The sequence below is a fragment of the Sceloporus occidentalis genome, unplaced genomic scaffold (genome assembly GCF_023333645.1).
Source record: "Sceloporus occidentalis isolate IW3139 unplaced genomic scaffold, rSceOcc1.0.p SCAF_85, whole genome shotgun sequence".
NCBI classification, from domain to species: domain Eukaryota; kingdom Metazoa; phylum Chordata; class Lepidosauria; order Squamata; family Phrynosomatidae; genus Sceloporus; species Sceloporus occidentalis.
Genome location: NW_028317065.1, coordinates 888,636 through 914,811, shown reverse-complemented (window position 1 = coordinate 914,811; position 26,176 = coordinate 888,636). Strand labels below are relative to the sequence as shown.

Below are 26,176 nucleotides of genomic sequence, written 5' to 3'. Positions count from 1 at the left end.
AGCTTTGTTCTCATGGGTAAACGCATATTACATTGCAGCCACTAATGTCGGTTAGTTTGAAGGTTAGGCCGGTCCGAACAAAAAAAAAAATATCATGCAATGCACAGTCCCTGACTGCAAAACCAAGCTGCGTTCATGCAATGACATCACTGCAAATGAAAAGTAAAGGGAAATATGTTAATTAATTAGAAACACAAATGAGGTTAAAAAAAGTGATTTACAAATGCAAAATAGAGATATATTATACCCACGTATAGACAAAATTACCTCAATACAAAGCCTCACCTTTCAGATTTGTTCATATGTGCAATGACAGTCTATTAGCATATTTTTATTTAAAATGACAAAAAAATGCTGGGAGCACCCAACTTGGCTTTAGTAATATTAGTAAGTTAGTAAGCAACTAGTTATTTTTGATATAAAAGTAAAGGGATGTGCAAACGATGGTTAGGTTTTGCTTTACAGCCAATGACAGAAGCCGTGACTCTTGTGAGGGTAAGATAAAAAACCAAGATGGCTACCATTTCGGTTTAGTCAGAAAACAGTGATGCTTGTAGATAAAAAAAAAAAGCAATAAGAAAAAGTATTGCAATAAAAATGTGAATTATACAGAAAGAAGTGATATTTGGATGCAATGCCTTGAGTAAAGCAAACTTCCCAACAGTTTATTGAATGATATATATATATATATATATCCCGCTAAGCTAATTTTGTACGATGAGGTAAATACATTACTATGAAGATCCTCTATAACGTAAGCTTGCGAGCAGGGCCCTCTTTACCCAATGTATCGGACTGTGTTAGTCTGTGTTAGTCTGTCAATTCTAGTTTGACAAAAGTCATAACTTTTGAATGTATGTATTGTAAGAAATGCTGCGTAAATTGGTGGTGCATATTAATACAAAGCAACGATAGTATTGGAGCTTTCCACATATCATTTATAATGATTTTTGTCTTACTGTTTGGCTGGACAAATGTTTTTATTTTAATAAGGTTATTAAGTGTATGCCAAAAGACAGTTAAAAGTAAGACAGTTAAATCCTCTATTCCGCAGTCACATAAATTGTATTAAAACCACATAATGCGTAGTCTCCACTGGACACAGTGGAAACTTTAAGAGCAGGCTCCGTGGTGGCAGACATTTTACCGGTTACCCCATATGACCAATGACTTTATCTGTAACCTGCTATGGTGTATCAGTGGTTCAATCAAGTAGGGATTCAAACAAAATACATTATATTTTTATGATAAAATATAAACTGTAAATTGTGAGCCCCATTCACGTATTTTATTAAGCCACAATTTCCATAGTGAATATAAGTGGCCAAAATACCCAAAACTATAACCAATAAGCCATTTAAGGAATATTTCCAGAAATAGTTTCTCAATTAAAGGGACGGTAATGCCCATTGTTTGTAAGCAAACATTACTGGTCTTCCTGTCACCTTCATTTTATTTATCTAGCAGAAAGAGGAGAGCTAAGTGGCTTTGCACAATGTTTCACGCAGAAACACTATGCCACTATGCAGAGTACTGGGTAGTGTTAAATCTAACACTAGACAAGTCAAAATATTACATTCTTACAGCCAAAGAGGAGGTAATAGACCAATGCCTTTAAACTAATGCAGATGTGTATCCTGTTTCCTGGTGGGTTGAGGAATACGTTGCCAAACACTGGCAGGTGGATTAGGAATTGTGACCTATAACAAAGACATTCACTAAAACATTCACCAACAGGGAGAGTTGACCGGAGTTATGCTTTAGCTCCTTCTCTTCACTATTCATTGTGAAAAGTCAACCCTAGTGAGTTTCTGTTGAAGGTAGAGCTTGGCCGGCCTTGTATAATGTGTAGTTAAATCAGATTTATTCAGTCTCCTTACACATTGAATGATGCAGGGCCAGATCATCAAAGAAATTTGTTGGCCCTTGAAGTAAAAGTTAAAACCGCAACTCCCCCTTTACCGAATAAACCCCATTGCTGTTTACATGGCAGATGAGAGCCATTTTCTGGAACACAGCCATGCTCCCATATGCAACAACCTAGGCACTACAGGATGGATCAGACTATTTTATGCAATGAGGAACACAATCAGCAGCAAACAGATATAATTTAAAGCAGATGTAAAACTAGTGGTGAATCCCAGTATTCCACAGATGAAACTAAAGAAGAAATGCTTTAACTAAATTTTCTTTTTTAATTTGAAAAGATAAAAGCCAACAAAATGCTCTGTTCTACAGTCCAATCGTCTTAACATAGTACATTCTGCATCACTGTGTTACACTTAACATATAGGAAAGAGTCACAATATACCGTATTTTTCGCTCTATAAGACGCACCTGCTGATAAGACGCACCTAGATTTTAGAGGAGAAAAAAAAGGAAAAAATATTTTGAGCTAAAAAATGGGCTATAAAAAAAGGACATCATCCTCCCGTCATGCCTGCACAGAAAAAAGCTGGTCAGACATGATGGGAAGTATAGTTGGACTACAAGCGCCGTACTGCGCATGCGCCGGCGCCATACGTGACACGGCGCTTGCGTCAAATCCCCCCGTCCTCTCCATCCAGTCCGCCCTTAGCCGTCGCAACGGACCAGAGAAGAGGAGAGGCGGCGACAGAGGCGGCGGTCTCCAGATGAAGACCTCCCCTGGACGGCGAAGCGAGACAGAGACTGTCCGGGACACTTTTGGTGAGTACCGTATTGGCTCGGATATAGGCCGCCCCCGTATATAGGCCGCACCCTAAAAGTTTGGTGCTTTTTTAAAGAAAAAGTTTTTTTCTTTAAAAAAGCACCAAAAAACATACTGCCACTCTGCCCCCCCCGCCCCCCGAGATATGCTACCACTGTCCTCCCTCCCCGAGATACGCTGCCACTGTCCTCCCTCCCCGAGATACGCTGCCACTGTCCTCCCTCCCCGAGATATGCTACCACTGTCCTCCCTCCCCGAGATACGCTGCCACTGTCCCCCTCTGCCCCCCCTCCCCAACTTACCGGAGCAGACTCCCGGGTGTCTTGCGGGGCCGGCGGGGGACATCTACGCAATACAACTTCCGGTGCGGCACATCCGGCACCGGAAGTTGTATTGCGTAGACGTCCCCCGCTGACCCCGCAAGACACCCGGGAGTCTGCTCCGGTAAGTCCGCGGGGGGTGCAGAGGTAAAACGCATCCGCACGATGCGCTTAGACAACCTCCCGTGCCGGCACCCCCCCCCCGTGGGAAGTGCTGACAGGGGAGGCTGTCTGAGCGTATCGGGGAGTAGGATGCAGGTCCCCTGCACCGCTGCGGGGGATCTGTATCCTAACCCCGCTGCCTGCCCGGCGCCCGGGACTGCATGTCCCGGGCGTCGGGCGCTAGACCCCGAATATAGGCCGCACCCCCACTTTAAAGTCTTAAAGTGGGGGGAAAAAAGTGCGGCCTATATTCGAGCCAATACGGTATATCGTTGCCCCCCCCCTCCCTGCCTGCATCTTCGCTCCATAAGACGCGGCTGATTTTTCATCCTACTTTGGGAGGAAAAAAACTGCGTCTTATGGAGCGAAAAATACGGTATACTAAAAATATGCAGCTGGGTCATGTTCGTTCCCACAAGAGACAGAGATTAACATTCAGATAGCCTCAGCCAAACAGCTGGTTCAACAAGCCATACGCTAGTGAAATGATTACATTCAAAAAAACATGGATGAAAAGGCATCGCTGTGGTTATTGTATCTACGCGGCTACTACTGGTTTTGAACATAAATTATACAGATTCCCCATTTGATATCATCCGAAAGCATTATAAGCTAAAACAGCATTTTTTAAATTTCCATAAGACTTAATAATTTACCCCGGCGTCTCCAACAAACAGCAACAGAATATATTTGACCAAAATCTTATCTCAGACAATGGAATCCAAATTCTTAATGCAATAATCCTAAAAGGAATGAATGGTGGTAAATAATAGAACGGCTCAACCTCAATCACCCAGCCTGACACTTGGGCTAATGAAAGTCTATAGAGGAAGAGACTCCATTAAATAAGTAGGACTTATTGCGATAAAGAGTCAGTTCAGTATGGTGTTTGAGCAGGGAAGTCACTTAAAATATCACATCTGGTAACAGTAGCAGCCTACGGGTCTTTAGATAAAGGAAGGTCATTGGAAACCAATTAAATAAAAACCTGTTGTAAATGACACTATGTTCACGGTCAACGGCACTGTATTAAATTGGCAATTCTTTTCCCACATGCGGCTTACTCTCAGCCCAGAAACAGAACATAAAGTAAAGGACCAACTTGAACAATCAGTTAGTTGCTATGGTCATAAGAGATTGTTTCTTACTTTACACCCCTCAACATTCATCTCAGCAGTAAAAGAACTGCGTGGGGATATGGTGACTTATACGCCGTATAAAACTCATTAAATGATGGGGTAACATGATCTGCTTACATAAGTCAAGCTTCAAAAAGCCATGCTGATCATAAACATGCTGTGTTTCCGAGCTCATGACTGGCTCTTAGCAATGCAACGAAAGCAGAGCACTGTACGCCGACATCAATGTGTGTAAAGCGATACTAATTGTATTACTTATTTTCCTGCGGTGTCAAAGCATTAGCATCACTGGTAAAACCAGATCTTTGCACAATTCAGCCTAAATAGGGACAGAAAGTCGTTTATCAAAGGACCCAGATTCAGTTTCAGTTGAAAGTGAAAGGTGGATAATGCAAATAATTCACAAAATAAAGGATGGTGTTCTTGTTCTTTGTTTTCAAACCAACAAAATGGGGTTTTTTTTGGGTTTTTTTAATATCTGTATTAAACTACTGTGTATTGGGTGATCATGAACTTTTTCTCTTGTTCCATAGCTCATAAATCAAAATCCTACAGCCTTGGTTTTTTGGACACAATATGAAATTGCCTTTTTTTTTTTTTTTTTTTGAGTCATGAACGACATAAAAATCTTGATGCCGCTCTCTGAAAGAGGGCACCAACCAATACATAGATGGAACATTATAATCTTATACACATGGCAGTGTGCCTGTTTATGTGCTGTTGTTGGAATGTTTTCTTGTTATGTATTTTTTTTTTAAGGCCAACTTTCACATGAAGGTAATGCCTCTGAAACCAAAATGTATCTACAGAGCATAGTTGTTAAATTTTTACAGACACTGTTCCATATAAAAATCGATCCTGGTTGGTGAGTTACCCCACTGTTACAATTTCATTGATAAAATATCTTGGTTTCTCCAAAAAAAACAAAAAAAAAAAAACAATTCATATGTTGTAATACTTAACATGTTATATTGTTTCTTAACTGAATAACTGTTATTTAAAGCTGCTGAGTGTACCCATGAAAAATCCAAGAGTGATGGGAACATTTTCAACCACAAAACTAAAAAAAAAAATAGTTCATTTCCATTAGCCCTTAAGATGCATTTTCTTTCTATTTGAGGTGTATTGTACTTGCATACAGTTTAAAATATTACAATGTTTAAAATATTACAATGTAAGTGGGAAACTAGAATCGGTTTATAAATATTTTAAAACATATTACACCACGCTAATGTGTACAGAACATTGCTACCCCCAGACTATGGAAGCCAAAACAAACCTTGACATACAGGTTCATACAACAAACATATAGAAACCAAGTGGTGTAAAGTGCTACGTCATCATTCATTTGCTCTTTGACTACCTTGTTTATACATTTAGAGTTCCCTCTTGATCTTTGCAGAAAATACTTGGCAAATGATGAAAAAGGAGAGATGAATAAACAAGGCTAATTAAAGGGAGTTTCGAGAGCAAAAGGGGTAACAAATTCATATGGAAAATTTCCAACACTTGGCATGGTTTTATCAGGGTACATTATAACTTAAGACTTTAGACTTCAAATCAAACATATCACCATAAAGCAACTGAACAACTGTTGAAACAGCTTGATTCACAGATTCTTAAAAACAAAGTGGTTTTCTTAAAAAGGAAGCCATCATTATGTTGCCCAGAAACCACAGCGAAAGAAGGCAGTTTGCTGTATAACCTAACTCTCCAATACATTAATCCGCATTGCCATAAAAACCATGCCTTCCATGCCCCCCCTCCCCCCAAAATAAAACCTCACTGTCCCACCAGAACATTATCTGGTCACAACTGTATTTTAAATCACCATTTATATACACATGCCCATTTAGGTACAATCACCAATTCCAGAGCCACCCAAACTCTTCTGCTTCCATATCATACGTAACACTGAAATAAAAAAGTGACTACATGCCTGTATATATGTACACTAAATCAGGTCAAGACATCAATTGTTTAACAATAATTCTTGTCCATACTAGCGCTTTACCAATAATGAAATGCACACATTTTGCAAGTAAAGTGTTTTCTCCATCAAGATATACATACATACATATATATATATCTTGATGGTGTTAATTCAAGACTACACCTTTTGCAAGATAGTACACAGTAACATATTAACAAAAGTTTAGTTTGTTTTAAGTTTGCACTCTAATATTTGAATAACCTTTTTTTTTTATAATTTAAGATTTGGAGATAAAAAAAATTTTACACCGCTCTCAAGGGTGCATAGAACATTTTTTGGCACATTAAAATGTACATGAATGGGTATAGAAAAGATTTGTAAATATATGACAATAACTCGTATTAAAAAAAAACCAACAAAAAAAACCAGAACAAATAAAAGCACGTTGGTTATATTTCCTGAAATGCTGTCATGTGCAACACAAGGTCATGATGAAGATTCCCATCCTAGAAGGTTCTTCTACCTCGCTGTGGCGGGTTGGACGTGCCCTGGGTAGGATCTCCTTGTGCTTGTGGCTTGTCTTTGCCTGGCAAGGAATGATTGCCCCGTGCCCGTGCTTGCAATTCTGTCTTCTGCTGCCTTTTTATGCAAGGTCATACCCTGTGGGAGTACATATATCAACTATATACCACAAACTGCTCAAGAACTTGAAAGGATTTAAAAACGGTCAATAGCGATACAACAAATGAGTAGATATACTAGTATAAGATATACAAAAACTATGTTTTCAGATTTAACTAGCTTATATTAAATGATCATTGCACTAAATTAATAATTATGCGTATTTCCCTAAATTCTATACAAGTTTTGAAATTCACAGGTCATTTCCTTTTATTGTAAACAGTGCCTGTTGTATATGGGATAAATTAGAGAATAAGCCTGATGACTTTACTCCAAGATATAAGGCTAATAAAAAAAATAAAGGCAAAAAGTTGTGCTATAAATAAAGCTAAAATGACATAGATTAGTTCGTTAGAGAGGACCTTGAACATAACAAATAATATAATCTAAGCATGGAGTTACGTTAGAACAAATGTCATGTTTCAGAACCTGCTTGACAATATAGTAACAATGTGTTTAAGAGCTGATGTTGGTGTACTTTTCAGCTGATCTTACCATATTGTACCAAGCACTAACAATCAATTTTTCTTCTTGATCCCTTTGTGTTTTTGATTTCTCGTATTCTTTCTAAGAAAACAGAATATAAAAGGGACAGATTACATGACAGAGGTAAAGATGTAGTAAACAGATTGGGGAATAGTTAAAGGGACACTCCAATAAACAGATGCATTTTACTGCATTGTTCATTTTGCAAATGCATGGAGGGATCCTGCAGCATCCCCCATACGAATTTGCTCCTCTTCCCTGCCCCCAGCTAAATGCCGTGCAGGAGACGGGTCCAGCCGAACCCATCTCCCTGCATAATATATACTCCCCTCCAGCACTTCACGCAGCCACGGAGGAGGCCAGCAGCTGCATACTTATTTATTTCTATTTTGTTTTCTTTTTGGATGGACGCATGCCCTCACATCGTACGCTAAAATATGCATTCTTCCATAGAGGGGGTGTCACGGACACTAACTCGTCCCTTTAAAATAGAATATTACCTCTAAGGAAAGTAACATTTTATCCCTTTCTTGGAGCTGATTTTTTAAGGCTTGTATCTCTGGACCCGACCCTTGATTCTGTTTTGGATCCAACGTGCGGATAACCTGAGGAAGAAAAAAAAATGTTAAAAAAAAAAAGCTATGTTTAGAATTCAGATATGTATTTTTTTTTTTATTCTTCTAAACTTGCTATTTATCATAAAAGGGCCAACCACGGCACAAATTAATGAGGTGACTTTCAAGAATTATGACTGATCCAAACGCAGGAGCCATCCATACTATTTTTAAAGCGGAACCTCACTGGGTCAAGGCAGTGAGATTAAATTGCAACTCTCCCACCAACTCACTCTTTAGTTCCTAATCCTCATAGCGTCAAGTTAAACACTGGTCCCACTAAAAACTTCCACTGAACCAAGCCCACTAAGATCAAATCTGTAAAATCAGGCCTAATGTGAAGAACAAAACTGAGATTACAGGCTTCACATTAAGATGCGAGTTTAAAACATTTTGGACAAATCAAACAGGCCAATAATGTTCCACTTACGCTTTTTGCTTTCTCCAGATACTTTTTGTAGCGCTCCTCCATTTGCTTCATATCCTCTTCTTTTTTCCGCAAAGCATCTTGCAGTTCTTCAATTTTCATTGCTTTGTTTTGGGAGAAAAAAAAAAATAAAAAGTTAAACTTGAGACAAAAAGTTACCCAACAACATTAACCGTAAGTAGGAATCTCACACAGTGAACCAACAGGAGAACAATGACAGCAATGACACTGATGGAATAAGATGCTTGTGAAGCTATACTATCAGTGATTGATTTTTGTGTCAAATGACTATTATGTATTCATTGTAACACATTTCATTGTTCACAACTTTTTTACATGACTTATGAACTGTTTAAAGAAAGGGATTTGGCACTCAGCAGTACTAGGAAGTATTGTAAGGGCTACACTTAAAAGAGTATGTGGAACAGTACCTTTAACATTTTAATGCCCTTCAAATGCCCCAGATCTCCAACCTTTCAAGGAATGTAGGGTATTGGCAGCCGTCAGCCTATTTTGTTTCCACTGCTCTCGCTAAATTTGAGTAAAACAAAAATCTACGCAAAGAACTGTCTGATAGAAAATAAACTTACAGCTATTGTTGTACCGGGGCTCCAATTCTTCAATAATTGCACGTTTCTTTTGTAGCTCATTATTGGCTTCATGGAGCTTTTCCCTGTTCAAAGCAAAAACATTTCCAAGTTTAGATTTTTTTTTTTACCAAGCCAAAAAGAAAAACCAGAAAATGACCATAAGATTCTCCTTTACAAGGTTGCTAGAATTTAACAGCAAAATAATAAACTTTTAAGTGTTATGTTGTAACGTAAAAGATAATTGAACTGATGTGGGTATAATATCTGCGGTTTAATGGTGGATGCAATATATTCATATATGTTGATTTCCAGAGGAACTTCATGTTGCTGTATTCCATTCCCTGACAGCAGAGAAGTGGTTTAAAAAACAACTCTTAGACTCTAACAGAAGAACTGGTATAATAAAAAATGCGAGGGTTTTAGGGAGCCTGATAAATCTAACACCAATGCGTTTAATAAAGGAAAACGGTTATATTTTACTGATTTTACAAACCATACTGTGTTTTTAGGAACACAAAATGACATTCACAAGCACATGAATTAATTATATATACAAATATCTTTATATACATATATATCTATATCTATACACACACATATATATATATATATATCTAGATATATAGATATATATTATATATACACACACACACACATCGTATTTGCTCAATTATAAAAGCCAACCCTGATTATAAGACGACCCCCCCCCCCAAATCTGAATAATAATTTAGGAAAAAAAGAAAAAGCCTGAATATAAGACGACCCTATAGGAAAAAAGTTTTACCAGTAAATATTAATTTACATGTAAACTATTTTTTCATATTTAATAAAAACTATGATTGGGAAAAGTTTTTTTTTTGTTTTTATTTCCTTTTATTTGCCAACCTGCCCCCCAGTTATGCACACCTGATCCCCAGTTATGTAAACTTGGATTAGCAAACACAATGCGCCATTAGAACACAGGAGTGATGGTTGCTGATAAAGGGCCTCTGTACACCTATGAAGATGTTCCATTAGAAATGAGCCATTTCCAGCTACAATGGTCATTCACAACATTAACAACGTCTATCCTGTACTTCTGATCAACTCCATGTTAATTTTAATGGACAAAATCAGCTTTTCTGGACGGTAGCATGTATGTGTATTTATAATATATAATTCAATCAAAGGACTTACAGGTGTTCTTCAAGCTTCTTCTTCAATAGATTTGACTAGATGACAGAAACAAAATTGGAAAAACAAGTCAAACCACATTTACAAAAATGATTTAAAAAGTATTTAAAGTGCCATGAAAATAGCAGATTCAATGTTTTTGTTAAAAAAAATAAATCTATTCTGGCTTGTAAAGTCATTTTAGTTTCACGATGAGATGTGATAATGCTCTGCTTCAGGCGATGTAAATTTTGTTGGCAGAAAACAAATAGCTTTTTAGTAAAAGTTTTTCTATCTTTCTAATGACAAATGTATGTGTTAATAGAATTGGGTTCAAATGAGATGCTGTACTATAGATATAACTATATACTCACAATAGCCTTGTGTGAAACCCAAGCCAAAAGACAGAAGCATTAGTAAAAAGAGCAAGAAAAACATGGTTAAGGAGGTATTCCAATCTATAAAAAGTAATACCAGTTATTTCACTCAAATCAAAATAGTTGATTGAGATATTTGCGGCAAGCTACAGGACTAACTTACTTTTAACGTCACGAAGATAACGGCAAACTCATAGCTGACAACTATATATATTAAATGTAATCTGTCACCACTATAACCTTTGGTACTGTTAAATTCATGTAGGAATCCTGGTTATGGATTGAAATACTAAATGATGAATATTTGAGAATCATCTCTGTGTATAGATGGCAGAGCTCTGCATTTAATAGAGGAAACTAATAGGGGGCTGTGTTGGTGAGACAAAACTGCTAGCTGGAATAAGGTACACCCATTTTTTTGGCGCCAGCCTGGCCAGGCATAACTTGCCCTATAGTGAGTTTTATTTTCATATTATATTACATTTTATTTATTTTTTCTTGAATTTTTACTTTATTTATCCTTTGGTCTTATACATACGATGCTTTTTTTTGTATGTTTTCTTTTTGCTTTGTATGGATTCCTAACATGTTTGTTTCTTTTATTTATAGTATAATCAATAAATTATATATATTTTTATATTCACACTTTCTTTGAGCGCTGTCTTTCTTTAGTTAACACCCATAGTCATATTATAATTACATACATATATACATATATACACACACACACACACATATATATTTATATATACATATACATATATATATACATATACATATATATATATACATATACATACACATAAGCTACCAGGCTGCTAGGATTTGTCAAGCCTTTAAAGTAATTGAAAAAACTAACATGCAGAATCCTTGCCAGAGCTTGTCTATAATACAGAACAATGTGCTTGTTATTGAAACTTTCTGTATCACTACAAGCCATGATATACATCCCACACCGACATTAACTAATGATATACTGTTATTTAAGCTGGCTCTGTAAGTAAGCGTAGGAAGTAGGTAGGCATCTCCTACGGCTGTTTACCACAGACTATCATTGTAAGTATGGCTGCTTGTTTGAACACTAATTAGATAACATGCATAAATATTAACTTTCCTTGCATAACGGTTACTGTTTTACCCATGCAATTACTTCCCCACCTCTCCTACAGCCATTTGTGTATGTGGTTTTTTTTTAAATCATATCATATATCAAAAGACTATGTTGTAGACATGGGGGTAACGATGAGATGACCCCAGCTATCCTTTCTTGTGGAATTAGGCTCAGGACCTGGAAAGGTTCCAGGAACCAGTGATGGTTCACATAAAACATACATACAAAGTAAAAAAGCATATTTTTTGACAACTTACATCCTCGGCTTTGGCCCCTTGTTCCTGTAAAGATTTCTGTAGTTCTTCTACTTGGGACTGTACTTCCAAAAGCCTTTGGTTAACCAACCTGCAAACAAAACAAAAGAACACACATACCAATTTTAACAAATAAAACATTTGTTAAGAATAATATATAAAAGATCATTTGGATCAATTTTTACCTGTTTTCAGTCTCCAGTTCATTTTTGCGCATGTTTGCATCATCAAGCAAACTTTGTAAAAGGGATATTTTTTCATTGTCGGATCCTTCTTGGTTAATTTTCAGCATCTTATTTTCGTGTTGGAGGCGAATTAGTTTTTCCCTAAAGAGACATCAAAAATCAATTTGTAGAGCGATCTGTTTATTTGAAATTTCAATATTAACGCCAAACTGTAGCACAATGTATGAGCATTATTTATAAAGCTCCAGCGTTCCTGTGCAGCACATTGGGATTACAAACAAGTTGACAAGCAGGAGATGAAGACGGCCACGTTGGTAAGATTTAGAGATGAGGCGGAGGTATATGAATTTCTGCTTGTCAAATCTCCCAAACTTAAAGTGTTGAAAAAGGAGAACACCATTATTACTTATTGTTTTATACACACACCATGGCTGCCAGGTGTCCTTGAGCGTTTGAAGGTGCTGTTCCACTTAGACAAAACATTGTGCTCTCTAATATTTTAAAATTATCAGATAACAATATAATTGTTAGGAATCTTTTTTAGGTTTCTACAGCGAAAACTTATAAATGGCTTCCAAAAAATAATTATGAAAAATGCATTTTTTTTTTTTTAAACAAAAGGAAGGGATTTGTAGGAAGGTTTTGAACATGCAAGAGGATGATGTTTCTAATGGTGTCCATAGTGTTAAATTTATAAGAAGAGCTGGAACAGGACTAGTATGAACTCTGCATCGACCACATAATTTTCCACATAATTTGTTATCGGTATTTACATATGATCCTTCAATACAATACAGCCACTTCAATCAAATCACCTTGCTCCATAGCTGCATACCATTTTGTGGATTCATAGGAATATAAATATACCGTATTTGCTCGATTATAAAACGAGGGTTTTTTTCAGAGCAAATGCTCTGAAAAATACCCCTCGTCTTCTAATCGGGGTCGTCTTATAATTAGACCTCAAATAGAGGTCTGACTATGAGACTAAGATCCAGATCCCCCGCACCGCTGCAGGGGACCTGGACCCTTCTGTCTCCCCCCCCATTTAACACTCCCCCCCACCCCACCCCACACACACTTACCGGTGCTTCCAATTTTCCTGCTGTATACCGGGGCAGCGGGTTGACGTCCACGCGATCCGCGTAGACAACTTCCGCTGCAGCCGGATGGAGGTGTGGCTAGCAGCGTGGGTTGTCTGCGTCCATCGGGCACCGGTGCCGGTGCCAGTGCGGGGAACTCTGATCTCTGACAGCCAGGGAAGGTCTGCGCGACGGACGCAGACAACCCCCGCTGCTAGCCACACCTCCTTCCGGCTGCAGCTTAAGGAAGACTGCTGCCCCGGTATACAGCAGGAAATATTGGAAGCACCGGTAAGTGTGTGTGTGTGTGTGGGGGGGGTGTTAAATGGGGGCATAGGGCATTTCTGGAGGCAGAGTGCTCTATGAAATGCCTTTTAACTCCCTGAACGCCACTCTGCCTCCTGAAATGCCTTATACCTCCCTATATGCCACTCTGCCCCATAATATGCCTTTTAACCCCCTAAATGCCAGAGTGGCATATAGGGGTATAAGGCATTTCTGGAGCCAGAGTAGCACATAGGGGGTTAAAAGGCATATCATGGGGCACAGTGGCATATAGAGGGTTAAAAGGCATATCATGGGCCACAGTGCGATATTGGAGTGGCAAGCCTTGGGGCAGAAGTGCGTAACTGGGGGGCAGGTTGGAAAATACAAGGAAATAAAAACAAAAAAATATTTTTCTCAATCATAGCTTTTATTAAAAAATGTAATAGTTTACATGAATTAACATTTACTGGTAAAACTTTTTTCCTATAGGGTCGTCTTATATTCAGGCTTTTTCTTTTTTTCCTAAATTAATATTCAGATTTTGGGGGGGTCGTCTTATAATCAGGGTCGTCTTATAATTGAGCAAATACGGTATATGAATAAGTGTAATAAAGAAAACTTGCAAAAATGCGCAGAGTATATGGCGGTAAAGAGAACGAGGCAGCACTTACTTTATTTCAGGTGTCACTATTTCTGCTGCCAAGCTGTCTGATGTTTCCTGGTTGCCCAAAGGCAGCAAACCTGTGGAGGTGAATCCATTTTCAAAAAAAATACGGCACAAATAAGTTACGTGTATAAATCTCTTATTGGTTAACAATCAGTTCTTTACCTGCTGTGGTGAGCTGCCCTTCCTGAGCTTGAACACATCGAAGCTCCTCTATGGTTTCCTTCAGAGAATCTCTTTCTGTTCTTAACCTCTGGCATACGAAACAGAAACACAGATGATGATTGGTAAGTGCCAGCGGGACAGTCTGCTCTACCCATTTCTTTCTACTTGCTCTAAGATAAAAAAACCTTACACGGCACCTTAGTCTTGTCTTACATTTAGGATGTCCTTTTTGTCTATCCCATGTATGTTTAAGTCCCCTCACTCTATTAACGTCTGCTATTTCTGCTGGGAGGCTCTCAGTGCAGTAAAACCCCCCTTACATTAAAAGTATAATTTTATGATTACTTTCTCATCTTTAAATATATCTCAAGTTGGTTATGGGAAAATATCTTGAAATGAGCTCTTCTTCCAGTCAACTTGAAAACCACTTATGAAACGTGCAATGATTTAACCCAATACTTAGCTTTAAAGGGAAAGTACAGGAAATGTATGGCAAAAACGGTCTCCAATATATACTAAATCTGGACAACATTTACTATTTCATAAGCTTTTATCATTTGAAACCATGATCGCTCGTAATTAAAATCCATGACAGCCCACCTGTCACAGACATCTGGGAAAAAAAAATGGATTCCCTTTTTTATAGGCCACACATATGGCTTTTAATTTTTCCCCGTCTACCTTCCTTGGATTATTTTAGTGTTGCATCTCTTCTAAAAGTTCACCAACGTACCATTAAGAAAAAAAGAAAAACAGCAAAATCATACATATGGACATGAATGAGAGAAGACAAGCCTCCAGGCACATTAATGGATTCCGCAAAAAAAAACAACAAAAAAACAAAAAAAATAAAAACAGAGGATCACTTGAAAGCATAAATGAGGGACTCCTTGCAGTATTGTGCTGCAGGGGAGATGCAAGGCATAATCCGAGAAAGATAGTGTACAAGAGTATGTGCCTCATCACTGCAGTTTCATCTTTATATTAAGATAGTAAGAATGAAGGAAGGCAGACTTACATCTTTCTCCTTCTGCAAACTGTCAATTTTTTCTTTTAGTCGTTTGTACTCAAAATCCAGCTTATCAGCTTTTTTAGATTCCTCAGAGAGTCGATTCTGAAGTTCTACCACCTGTTTAAGAAGCAAAACACTTCATTTAAATGAGCAGTAGGGGCAAAAAAAAAAATAAAAATATATATATATATATATATATATATATATATATATATATATATATATATATATATATATATATATAAAATCCCACACACAAAAACAGGTCACAGAGGTTCAGCAGCAGATGACATTGACCGGAGGGTAAGACGTTCAGGTTGCCGGGGTATACTGTTGGATTCCTCAATCAACCGCATGCACACTGCACACTAACGCTATTAGGCATAATCCATAGTTTTCTTACTGTAGCACACCTTGCCTTCCCCCACCACCAACAAGCAAACAACCCATGGGAATAATACGGATGCAAGCCAGAGCCAACAAAGGCACTGCATTGGAAACGGAAGATTAATGTGAATACACAGCTTAAGAGACCCCAACTGTGGCTTAGCGTAGCTTTACCTGTCTCTTGTAGGTTTCCAGCTGGCCTTTAGAAGCGTTGGCTTTCCTGAGTTCTTCTTCTAAGCTGACGGTATTCTGCATATACATGGTGTTTTTTTCCTCTAAAAGCTTCACCTGCCTTCGTAAATCTCCAAGGTCCTCCAGTTTCTTTTTATATGCCTCGACTTGGCTCTCAAGCTTGGACACTTTGTCAGATGAATGCCTATGAATAAGAAAATGAAAAGGTGTGGGGTTTTTTTGTCAAAAGGGTCACATGCCAATGAGCAATTACATGAGGTATAACCTATTCTTCTACCATCTAGGTATTCTTTTGCTCCTAAACACCTCAAAGTTTGCTATAAAACTTGTGATCATAATGTATTTTGGACTAAATATTCTTGGGTACAACACAACCCCATGTTTAAGTCATACTATAAAGGTGAGGCCAAAGAAGCTTAGGTAATGAGAATTGGGGTTACCACGCATAATATATACTAAGGTAAGAGAAGAGACCTCAACTTCCAGTATCATTCTACTCTATCTGAATTTCCAGTAGAAGGCAATACAAAGCATAAGGCTCAAATCATAACACAGGACAAAAAGGGGTCATAGCATAGCATTGTGGGACTGGAGAGGATTTTCGCATCTTAGTGCTTCTAGGCCATTGAGGTTCTAAGTAAAAGCAAACCCCCAAAAAGACGTTATTCAGTACAAGAGTGTGGCTACTGGGAAAAATATAGTTGAAGTGTGTGTATAAATAATTATAGACAATGTGGAAACCACTTGCGTTCTCATTACGATAGTGTCCCCCTCTGAAAGTCATAAGACTGAGACAATTTGTAAGAACAATTGAACTGTTCTCTTATAATAGGGTTTGACGCATCCATGGAGCAAGTCAGAAATAGTTTTTTTTGCTGGCCAAACACAATGAGGCGTTTAGGGCTTACAATCTGCTCTCTGTTGGGTTCATAAATAGGCCTGTGGTGTCACCAGGGTGACCCGAGTACAGAGCTGCACAGAAATCAGAACAGATCCCTCATACAAATGCTTTGGTCACTGGGAAAATCACTGCTAGGAATACTTCGCTAACTTCAACTATGCGGTCAGATAACGCCTTTAGATACGGTGCTATTATATAGGCAAAGTAGCTGCTTGGGGACTCGCTGGACAGAACTCTGCTAGCTTAATGTTCAACCATCTTAAAGCTACCCATTTATACTGCGTTTCTTAGCTTACATATAATGTAATTAAAAAAAAAAAAAAAAAAAAAAAATAGAAGAAGAAGTGCTAAATAATAAACAGAAAAATGCAAGGATAACCCGTTACACTCAATACCAAAAGAAAAGTGTTCAGAAAGCAACACCCAAAGTATAGATATGACATAACTTTTAATTCATAAAGTTAAAAATAAATGAAATAATAAGTAAGCCATCTCTATATGTATACAAGAACCCACTAAACACTGGACACAGATGATGTGCATGTGGCTAAACCGGCGTACAGTCAGGGCTGTATTGGCATAAGACACTGAAAGGGTTAAAAAAACAATAAAAAGCACACTAAGTACCCCTAAGTACTAAATACTTCAAATGGCAAAAATATATGTGACTGATATGTATAGAACAAAAATAAGTATACGTATAAATAAGTAGGGCTGCAACAACTAATCGATAAAATCGATAATAATCGATAATGAAAATCGTTGCCAACGAATTTCATTATCGATTAGTTGAATCGATTTTTATCGATTATTAAATGAGGGTTTTTTCAGAGCAAACGCTCTGAAAAATACCCCTCATTATATAATCCGTTTAGTCTGACTCACAGCAGCAACTCCTACTTACCAGTCCCTCCCTGTAATCACTGTGACAACTGGTCCCGCCCCCTTCCTTCTCCCAGAAGGCCAGAACCACATGGCTGTGACACTCATCTAACTAAGTATAAAATTAATATTTGGGTTACTGAAAGTTAGGGGAGGTGGGAGTTAATTTAGGGGCTGTTCTGGTTAATGGGGTGTTTAGGGTTCATTTAGGGGCAGTTATGGTTAATGGGGTGTTTAGGGTTAATTTAGGGGCAGCTATGGTTAATAGGGTGTTTAGGGTTAATTTAGGGGCAGCTATGGTTAATGGTGTGTTTAGGGTTAATTTAGGAGAAGCTATGGTTAATGGGGTGTTTAGGGTTAATTTAATGATGAGGACTGAGGGTTAATTTAATTAATTTATTAAAGTTAACTTAAGGTGCAGTTAGAGATAAAGGGGGGCAAACCGAGGGGAATCTAAATCCTGGGGGCAGTGAAGATTAACCCAGTACTTATTTATAAAAGTATGGTCTGTGACTCTATGAGGGGACTATGAGATATCTGGGGGGTATAAGGCATATCTGGGGAGGACGGAGTGACATATCTGGGGGTATAAGGCATATAGGGTATATAAGGCATATGTGGGGAGGGCAGTGTGGCATGTCTGGGGAGGACAGAGTGGTGTATCAGGGTGTATAAGGCAGATCTGGGGCCACAGTGGCATATCTGGGGGTAGAGTGGAGTGGCATATGTGGGGAGGGCAGTGTGGCATGTCTGGGGAGGATGGAGTGGTGTATCAGGGTATAAGGTGTATCAGGCACAGTGGCATATGTGGGGGTAGAGTGGAGTGACATATGTGGGAGGCAGAGTGGAGTGGCATATGTGGGAGGCAGCGTGGAGTGGCATATGTGGGAGGCAGCGTGGAGTGGCATATGTGGGAGGCAGAGTGGAGTGGCATATGTGGGAGGCAGCGTGGAGTGGCATATGTGGGAGGCAGCGTGGAGTGGCATATGTGGGAGGCAGCGTGGAGTGGCATATGTGGGGGGCAGCGTGGAGTGGCATATGTGGCAGGCAGCGTGGAGTGGCATGTCTGGGAGGCAGCGTGGCAAGCCTGGGCTCAAACGTGCATAAATTGGGGGGGGGCTGGTAGCGAAATAAAGGCAAGAAATGCATTTTATCAAAGTTTTTTTATTATGCTGTTTGTATTTAATATAATTCGTTTATTACATTATTTTAAATAAATGAAAAATTTACATTCATTTTTTTTATCCGATTAATCGAAAAAATAATCGGCCAACTAATCGATTATGAAAATAATCGTTAGTTGCAGCCCTATAAATAAGTAAAATTACCCTTCATCAAACATAAACCATCTAGCAAGCCCTTTTACAAATCATATTATACCTCTCAACATTTAAAAAGTGTGTTTGTTTTAAGGGGTATTGTTAGAGATATGGCTAAGGGTATGGCTTTACTACGACATTTTGCATGACTTTATGACAGCTATGTGAGAAGAAAAAGAATACTATTTACCGTAAATACATTCTGTTACTTACATACACATTACTAGAGATTTGAAGTTGTAGAACACTGTGATAAATAGAACCAAAAATTAGCAGATTATGCCAGCGGAAAGGATAGCGATGCACATTACAAGAGCCGTAGATAAAATAGCTGTGTCCTTGTGCTTCGAAGATAGGTTTCTGATACTTGTTGTTCTGCTTATTTTTAGCTATAAATGTCATTACATTGATTTTTATTGGATCTAAGTATAATACTACAATCAAGGTTTGTAGGACGTGCAAATCTCTCTTCACAATGAAAATATGGGTTGCACCAATAAATGGGAAAAAGTTACCTTAAGACATCTATTTCATCTTTGAGTGACTGAGCCTCATCTGCAAGTGTGGTTAAATCTTCATTCTGTTGTCTTAATTCCGAAATTTCCTTCTCTAGCTCTTCACATCGTATCCTATAATCATCTTTGGACGCCTCGAGCCTATTACAGTTGGCAGGGAAAAAAAATCAGCCATGGTTAGACAAGAAATCCAGTAATTAACAGGATACCTGCAAACCTTTGCCACGATCTGCCTAGCGGACAAAACAATCTCTCCAAATCTTCTGTTAGACTCTGTTCAGCAATGGTCACCATAGCATATGCCAAACCTGCGGCCCCCCAGCCGCTGCAGGACTACATCTCCCATAATGCTCTTTCAGCTAAGGGGCTGGCTGAGGAGTATGGGAGATGTAGTCCTGCAGTAGCTGGAGAGCCGCAGGTTGGACAACCTTGGCATATGCATTCAAGGTTAAAAAGCGAGAAAACTAATACTTCTCATTTTTCGGTGGTTCCATACGGTGGTACATTGACTTGATTACCCAAGGATGATACAGGTACAGAACATGTGGCGATATGTGAATTCGACATACAATATTTTCAGTATACGATGGGTTCATCAGAACCCAACCCCATTGTAAGTCGAGGAGTACCTGTATCTCTAAGACAATTACACTGATCGACAAACAAAACGCACAAGCCATACAGGTAGAATGAATAATTTAGTTATTCTTCCACATCAAAGAACATATTTATTTTTGCAGAATTGTACTTCTATCTGCAGCATACACTGATTTATTTCATAGGACATCCGTGTATCTCTCAGCTAGAGACTTGCACATACATCAGGCATTAGTCTGCACAGGACATCAGGCAGCAGGAGCCAAAGGCTACATATCACAGAATAGTGATCTGGTAAATCTCGCATTAGAAAATGAGACCCAAGTGTACCTTATACAGCATGAAAGCTATCATTATTTTACATATTCTATATGTTTGTGGGTAACTTCGCTTATTTTGCATGGAAAACAAAGGTGCTCAGACCCTCTAAGTATTAGTTTTAGAGGCCCCATCCCGCCACCATACCTAAATGTTTCCTCCTGCAGTTGTTCAAGCTGGGTTTGAAGTTGCAGATGCCGTCTACCTGCTGGGCTGTTGGGATCTTCTAGGGAGTCGGACTGGTTCAAACGTTCCATCAGAACCTGGTTCTCAGCAAGCAAACTGCTCTTCTCTTCTTGAAGTCCAGCAACCTAAGACAATAAAATGCATCGTAAAACTGTTCATTTTAAGCAGCCTATCTGCACAACAGGCTGCTTTTCTCCCACATCAACGTCTATAACGCATGCCAGTCACACACTGTGGTCGCATCTGTGTTAGAAGTGCAGCTTGGTTTCATTTTAGCACTTAAGGTCAATATCACCTGGCAGAAAAAACAACCCTTAATATTTGTTTCCTAAGATCTCTACTAGTACAGAACAGGAACAAAGTAACATTATTTTAACTCGATAGGCTGCGCCCCTGCATAAAATACTCATAAGGTCTTGTACGGGTAAAGGTTTCATTGGCATATCAGGCTGCATGGCAAATTTCAAAATAGATATTTTTATTTTTACAATCCCGATTGCCACCCCGATCTATACACCGGCCTAAATTTTAACCATGAAAATATAAACTGTATTCTTGTTCCAGATGCAAGACACGGACGATCGAAAACCTAAGTGTTAACTGAACCCACTATCTGTGGGTCACTTGGGGGACACTCCAGCCATGCACTTTAATGCATACGATAGCTATATGGTCCCTTTCACCGAGATGTTCCTCTTGCAAAATGCCTTAATATCCATTCTTCTTTTGGAGGACAGTCAGGGGCAGCAAAATTGGCCATTTAAGACTCTAATGTTTAGCCTGTACTTCATTAGAGTAAAACAGCCCTCTTATTTTGAGTGTCCCAAACCATATAGCTTTATGTTAAAAGGAACAAGGGGGATATAACTACAACTAACGGAATCAGCAATATCATATTTATTATTGTGCTGAAAAAAAGCTACCTATTATAAGACAAGTATTTTTAAAACAAAAATTATATTAAAATATGGAAGAAGGTTATAATGATGAAAATAATAGAGTAAATAAGACTGGTGTTGGTACATTCTAACCAAAGATCCACTGCCACACTAATCCATCCCCACTGACCTTCAATGTAATCCTCACTATCTTTAGAGAGCTACAGCTAAAGTCCTTCTTCTGGAATACATCCAGCCTCAGCGCGCGACAAAAGGCACACAAGTGGATTCAGTCCGCTCTCATGCAGCTATTCACAAACGCAGCCAAGGAGGTGCAGTGCCCGAGCAATAGCAAACTGTGCAACTCCGTGCGCTTCACCACAGTAATAATGCTACCTAAAATACACCAATTCATATCTAGATCCTAAATAAGAGAGCTTATCAGATAAGGCACACACAGGCAGTTGAGTACATTATGAAGTCAATGAGAATCAGGCTCTCCCTAATACTTTGCTGAGTTTACAGTCTCGTGTTAAAATGTCGAAGGCCTTCAAACTTTTCTAAACTCTAATACAGGGGCGTCCAACCTGCGGCCCTCCAGCTGCTGCAGGACTACATCTCCCATAATGCTCTTTCAGCTAAGGGGCTGGCCGAGGAGTATGGGAGAGGTAGTCCTGCAGCAGCTGGAGGGCCGCAGGTTGGACGCCCCTGCTCTAATACATGTCTGGGGCTCTGTGTTGGTCAGAAAGAGAGGTGTGGAAACCTAAGTGGACCTGGCTCCAGACACCAATTCATCCACATAGGCAATAAAGTTGTTTTGTTTTTTTAAATCCTTTTACATTAAAACCAAAACGCCTACTTAATGCACAACCAGATACTGCTCAAGTGTATATATTAAAACAATACCCAAACACCATGCATAGTTAATAGAAGGACAAACAAATATTGCCTTCTGAAACATAGCAAAGTGACGCGTGTGTCCAATATACAAAATCATAACTATCATTAGTACATCTTAAAACGAAAGCATATGCAAACCAAAGCAGCATTTTGTTAGTAGTTGTGGGGGGATGCTGCTGTGGGGACAAGACATTCACCATTTACCCTTTCGTCTAGCTCATTACATTCAAACCTCAGTTTATCTCGCTCGTCTTGAAGAGAATACGCCTTCGTTTAAATACAAAAGCAAAGCAAGAGAGTCGTTAAGGAATTTCAGATTGGCGTAGTCATTGCTGTTGAAGATATTTGTTGGTGTACTGGAAGTTATATCATTTATTATTATTATTATTACCACAATAAATTATACGAGCTGATCACAACTAAAAACCTAACAGCTGCTTCGGTCTGATTCCATCCTTAATCAATCACCTTAGACCAGCAGTAAATTATTAAAAACAATTACTTTAGGTGTACACATTTACGAGACAGGACCTGATAAATCTGGTTATCTAAAGATGCTCTCTCTTAGATTTGGACATTTTGCATAATTAGTTAATATGATCATATTAAATCAACAATTTCATCTGTCCTTGGTGACCGCTGTTGTAATTTGATGTGCAGAGATAACACGGAAGGAACGTAGCTGACCTGCAGAAGCACTTAAAGGAGTGTAAGCTTGCGAGCTGCCCTCTTTACCTAATGTATCTGTTTATCTTAGTTTGTCAATTCTACTTTTGTATGTGTTGTAAGAAGTGCTGCGTAAATTGTTGGATATATAAATATATAATATCCAGCAATATAAATAAAAGATAATATGCTTTCTCTTCTTACCAGTGCATCTTGGTGGTCTCCAGGTTAACGTATGTTTTATTTGAATTATTTCTCTTATATCAGAGTAATGAAGCTGTGGCATGTGACAAGAATAACTATTCTAGAACGTGGGTATTGATGTATATGTTATACAGTTCCTGATCAGATTGTCTATGTGTCACTTTCAATTAACAAAAAACTAATATTCACATTTTTTTTTTTGTTAAACTTTAATGGAAATTAGCCTTACATGTTAGATCACTTCTAGGCTCTAAAGTACAGTTCGAGAAAATGATGATGTTTTGTTGAGGAAAATACTAACCTGCATATCTAATTCGTGGCATCGTTGGGCTATTTCTTCTTTTGCTGCTAAAGCGTCGTTCAACTCTTCAAGTGTCTTCTTCAACTATTGAGAACCAGGTAAAAAGTATTAACATCAAAGCTATTAAAACATTATTATTAATGGAGAGATGAATATGCGATTGTATCTGGGAAAGTTGTAACTAAAAGGTTAGAGTAAATTTGATGTTTCTAGGCCAGAGGTCAATGGTTGAGGGCCCTAGACCCGACATATTCAAAAGTAAATAACATACACAGTATAATGGTACATTAGATGAAATGATCACATAGATTTTCTCTCCACAAACCCTAGAAAACCCTTACCTGACGATCCAGCTCTGCATATGCGTCCGTTCCAATGGAGACAGGCGTTTCCTTACTCATCAGCTGCAATTAGAGAAAACAAGACACTGAAAAAGAAAGCACCTATTTTCAATAAAAATGATAATGGTAAAGTGGATGAATGTTAACTGGATATGATAAAGCTAAATAGGAAATGTTGCATTGTCTTTGTAGTAAAAAGAGAGACCATTTTTAAGGGCAGTTATGTCTCTTTTTCAGGGCATGTGGAAGGAAACAGTTTTCTTCCCTCATCGCTCTCTCTCTCCTTTTACTGAGGAACAAGGCTCAGCAGCAGTCACACAATGACGCTGGGAATCTTGGCATATGTTCATTTTCACTTAGCAGCCAAGTCAAGTTAACCCAACAGCTCTGTCCCCCCATCATCACCACCACGCTGGCGTGATCGGCATAGCCAAAAGAGCAGGGGCTTGCCTTCAAGGCGTTGTGTTTTTGAAAATCACAATGAATAGGGCATGTTAGGCTTCAACAATATATATTTATTGCTTCCAGAGCATTTGTTCTAATGATTTGCATTGTACATATTGGAAAATATACCCATTTTAAGGGATATGCGGTACCAACATACCTCCTGTATGGCTGTCATCACCATGTGCTGAACCGACTCCTCCATCATCATGATTGTTTGGATGTACTCTGAAAGATATATGTATTCTATTAGAGGCACCTTGTCAAAATGTTAACAAAACGCTCAGTTTTTACAAATATATAGATTAGAGTAGAACGATGCATGAGGCGCTGAGTCTTTGTCCCGCTACTATCAATGTGTGAAGATTAGTTAAAGTTTTGTGATTCAAATAGACGCATTGGCGTAACAATGTTCTTTTTCACTTCCTATATTGGAGTGCGCCATGTATCTGCTCAGCTATCTTATTTTTCATTTTGGAAGCCTCCCTTGGCTTAAACCCTTAATTTGAACCTGCAGGCCTATGAAATTAAGCTTTTCCACAAACTTCACCCCACTGACACAACTTGCAGCTAACTATCTGCTAACATGGAGGAAACATTGCTTGTACGCCGGTGCCCAAAATATATCAGTCAATCAATTTTACGCTAATTAACAATAAGCAGTCTCTAATACTACAACTGTACAAAAATGCATAACTATAACTGTATTTACCTTGCTTTTGCTCACATTTCACAGCACAACCTAAAATAAGTTGTAACATTCGGCCAAGTTCTGAGGCGTCCGAGTGCTCGCCAACCAAATTAACATCAGGCAAGGTAAAATCATTTATCTGATGTCCCAAAACCTGAAAGCAATGCACACTAATCACAAAACATTCAAGTCAAAATGTATCAGCGATACAAAGGCATGCTAAATTTATTACATACCCAGCGGAGAAGCAGATTCTAGTCTTGTTTTTTTAAACTTATTCACATATTGGAGGGACTTCACTATAAAAAAAATGACTAACTATTGCTTTTAAGCACTACTTATTCCTTTAATGACATTGGGGTTTATTTACTAAAGTCAGAGTTTATAGGTGAGTTGGCAAACTCGTTCAACTCCAATATGCAATCTGAATAGCAAACCCTGGAAGGTTTCTCCTACAAATAGAACTGAATTATGTAAGAATAAATAATTTATTTCTTTCTCCCCACCAGTTGCATTATATAGGGCAAGCTCAGCTTTTACGTTGGAGAAAGTTGGTAGGGAAGGCCCTTCATAGACTACCTGAGGTGGAATACACTATTCACTATGGATTGCTTTATTTGACTAACTTTCCTATGCACTATGAAGGGTGAAACCATGCGAGCATCCCCTGTGACAACTGTTCTGGCCCTGCATAATGCATAATTAATGCAGGAGATTTCCTGAAAACCATCTCACCAATTTAAACATGCATTTTTCAGGGCAAATTCAGTACTCCTACAGAGCAGCTAACTGGGATTGTCCTTTCAAAATACATTAAGTCAAGTAGTTCAGCTCTAAAGAATTTATAATAAAAAATAAAACTAATTTTTTTTTTAAATAACAATAAATCTCTTTTAAACGAGTCCCTATTGTTAGAACATATAATGCTATATCATGGTAAATTAACAGTTTATAATCAAGACATATACTGAGATTGCATGGACATTATTACCTCATGATTGTAGTCCAGTATTCCTTTTAAAATCTTCTTCAAATTGCTTATCTATAAGATAAAAAAAGAAGTGTACCATTAAAGCAAAAGTCCATCTTGTGCACAATAAAAGTGTTAAACCAAAAGGATTGTTACTTAAGTAACTCTGATAAA

At 38.3% G+C, this 26,176-nt stretch overlaps 1 protein-coding gene across 1 annotated transcript in view; it reads right to left on the bottom strand.

The window, feature by feature from the left end:
* Positions 1 to 6,762: 6,762 nt before the first annotated feature.
* Positions 6,763 to 26,176, bottom strand: part of LOC149285049 (protein Hook homolog 3) — a 35,718-nt gene continuing 16,304 nt past the window's right edge. The window contains exons 4-22 of the mRNA XM_089495848.1: positions 26,024 to 26,074; positions 25,054 to 25,186; positions 24,502 to 24,569; positions 23,898 to 23,960; positions 23,557 to 23,640; positions 20,569 to 20,732; positions 19,507 to 19,647; positions 15,872 to 16,073; positions 15,317 to 15,427; positions 14,299 to 14,386; positions 14,141 to 14,210; positions 12,121 to 12,261; positions 11,939 to 12,026; positions 10,218 to 10,252; positions 9,042 to 9,124; positions 8,455 to 8,555; positions 7,911 to 8,015; positions 7,420 to 7,491; positions 6,763 to 6,903 (exon numbers count right to left, since the gene is read on the bottom strand). Of these exons, the coding sequence (XP_089351974.1) occupies positions 6,763 to 6,903; positions 7,420 to 7,491; positions 7,911 to 8,015; positions 8,455 to 8,555; positions 9,042 to 9,124; positions 10,218 to 10,252; positions 11,939 to 12,026; positions 12,121 to 12,261; positions 14,141 to 14,210; positions 14,299 to 14,386; positions 15,317 to 15,427; positions 15,872 to 16,073; positions 19,507 to 19,647; positions 20,569 to 20,732; positions 23,557 to 23,640; positions 23,898 to 23,960; positions 24,502 to 24,569; positions 25,054 to 25,186; positions 26,024 to 26,074 (1,941 nt within the window). The remainder of the gene's footprint in view (positions 6,904 to 7,419; positions 7,492 to 7,910; positions 8,016 to 8,454; positions 8,556 to 9,041; positions 9,125 to 10,217; positions 10,253 to 11,938; positions 12,027 to 12,120; positions 12,262 to 14,140; positions 14,211 to 14,298; positions 14,387 to 15,316; positions 15,428 to 15,871; positions 16,074 to 19,506; positions 19,648 to 20,568; positions 20,733 to 23,556; positions 23,641 to 23,897; positions 23,961 to 24,501; positions 24,570 to 25,053; positions 25,187 to 26,023; positions 26,075 to 26,176) is intronic.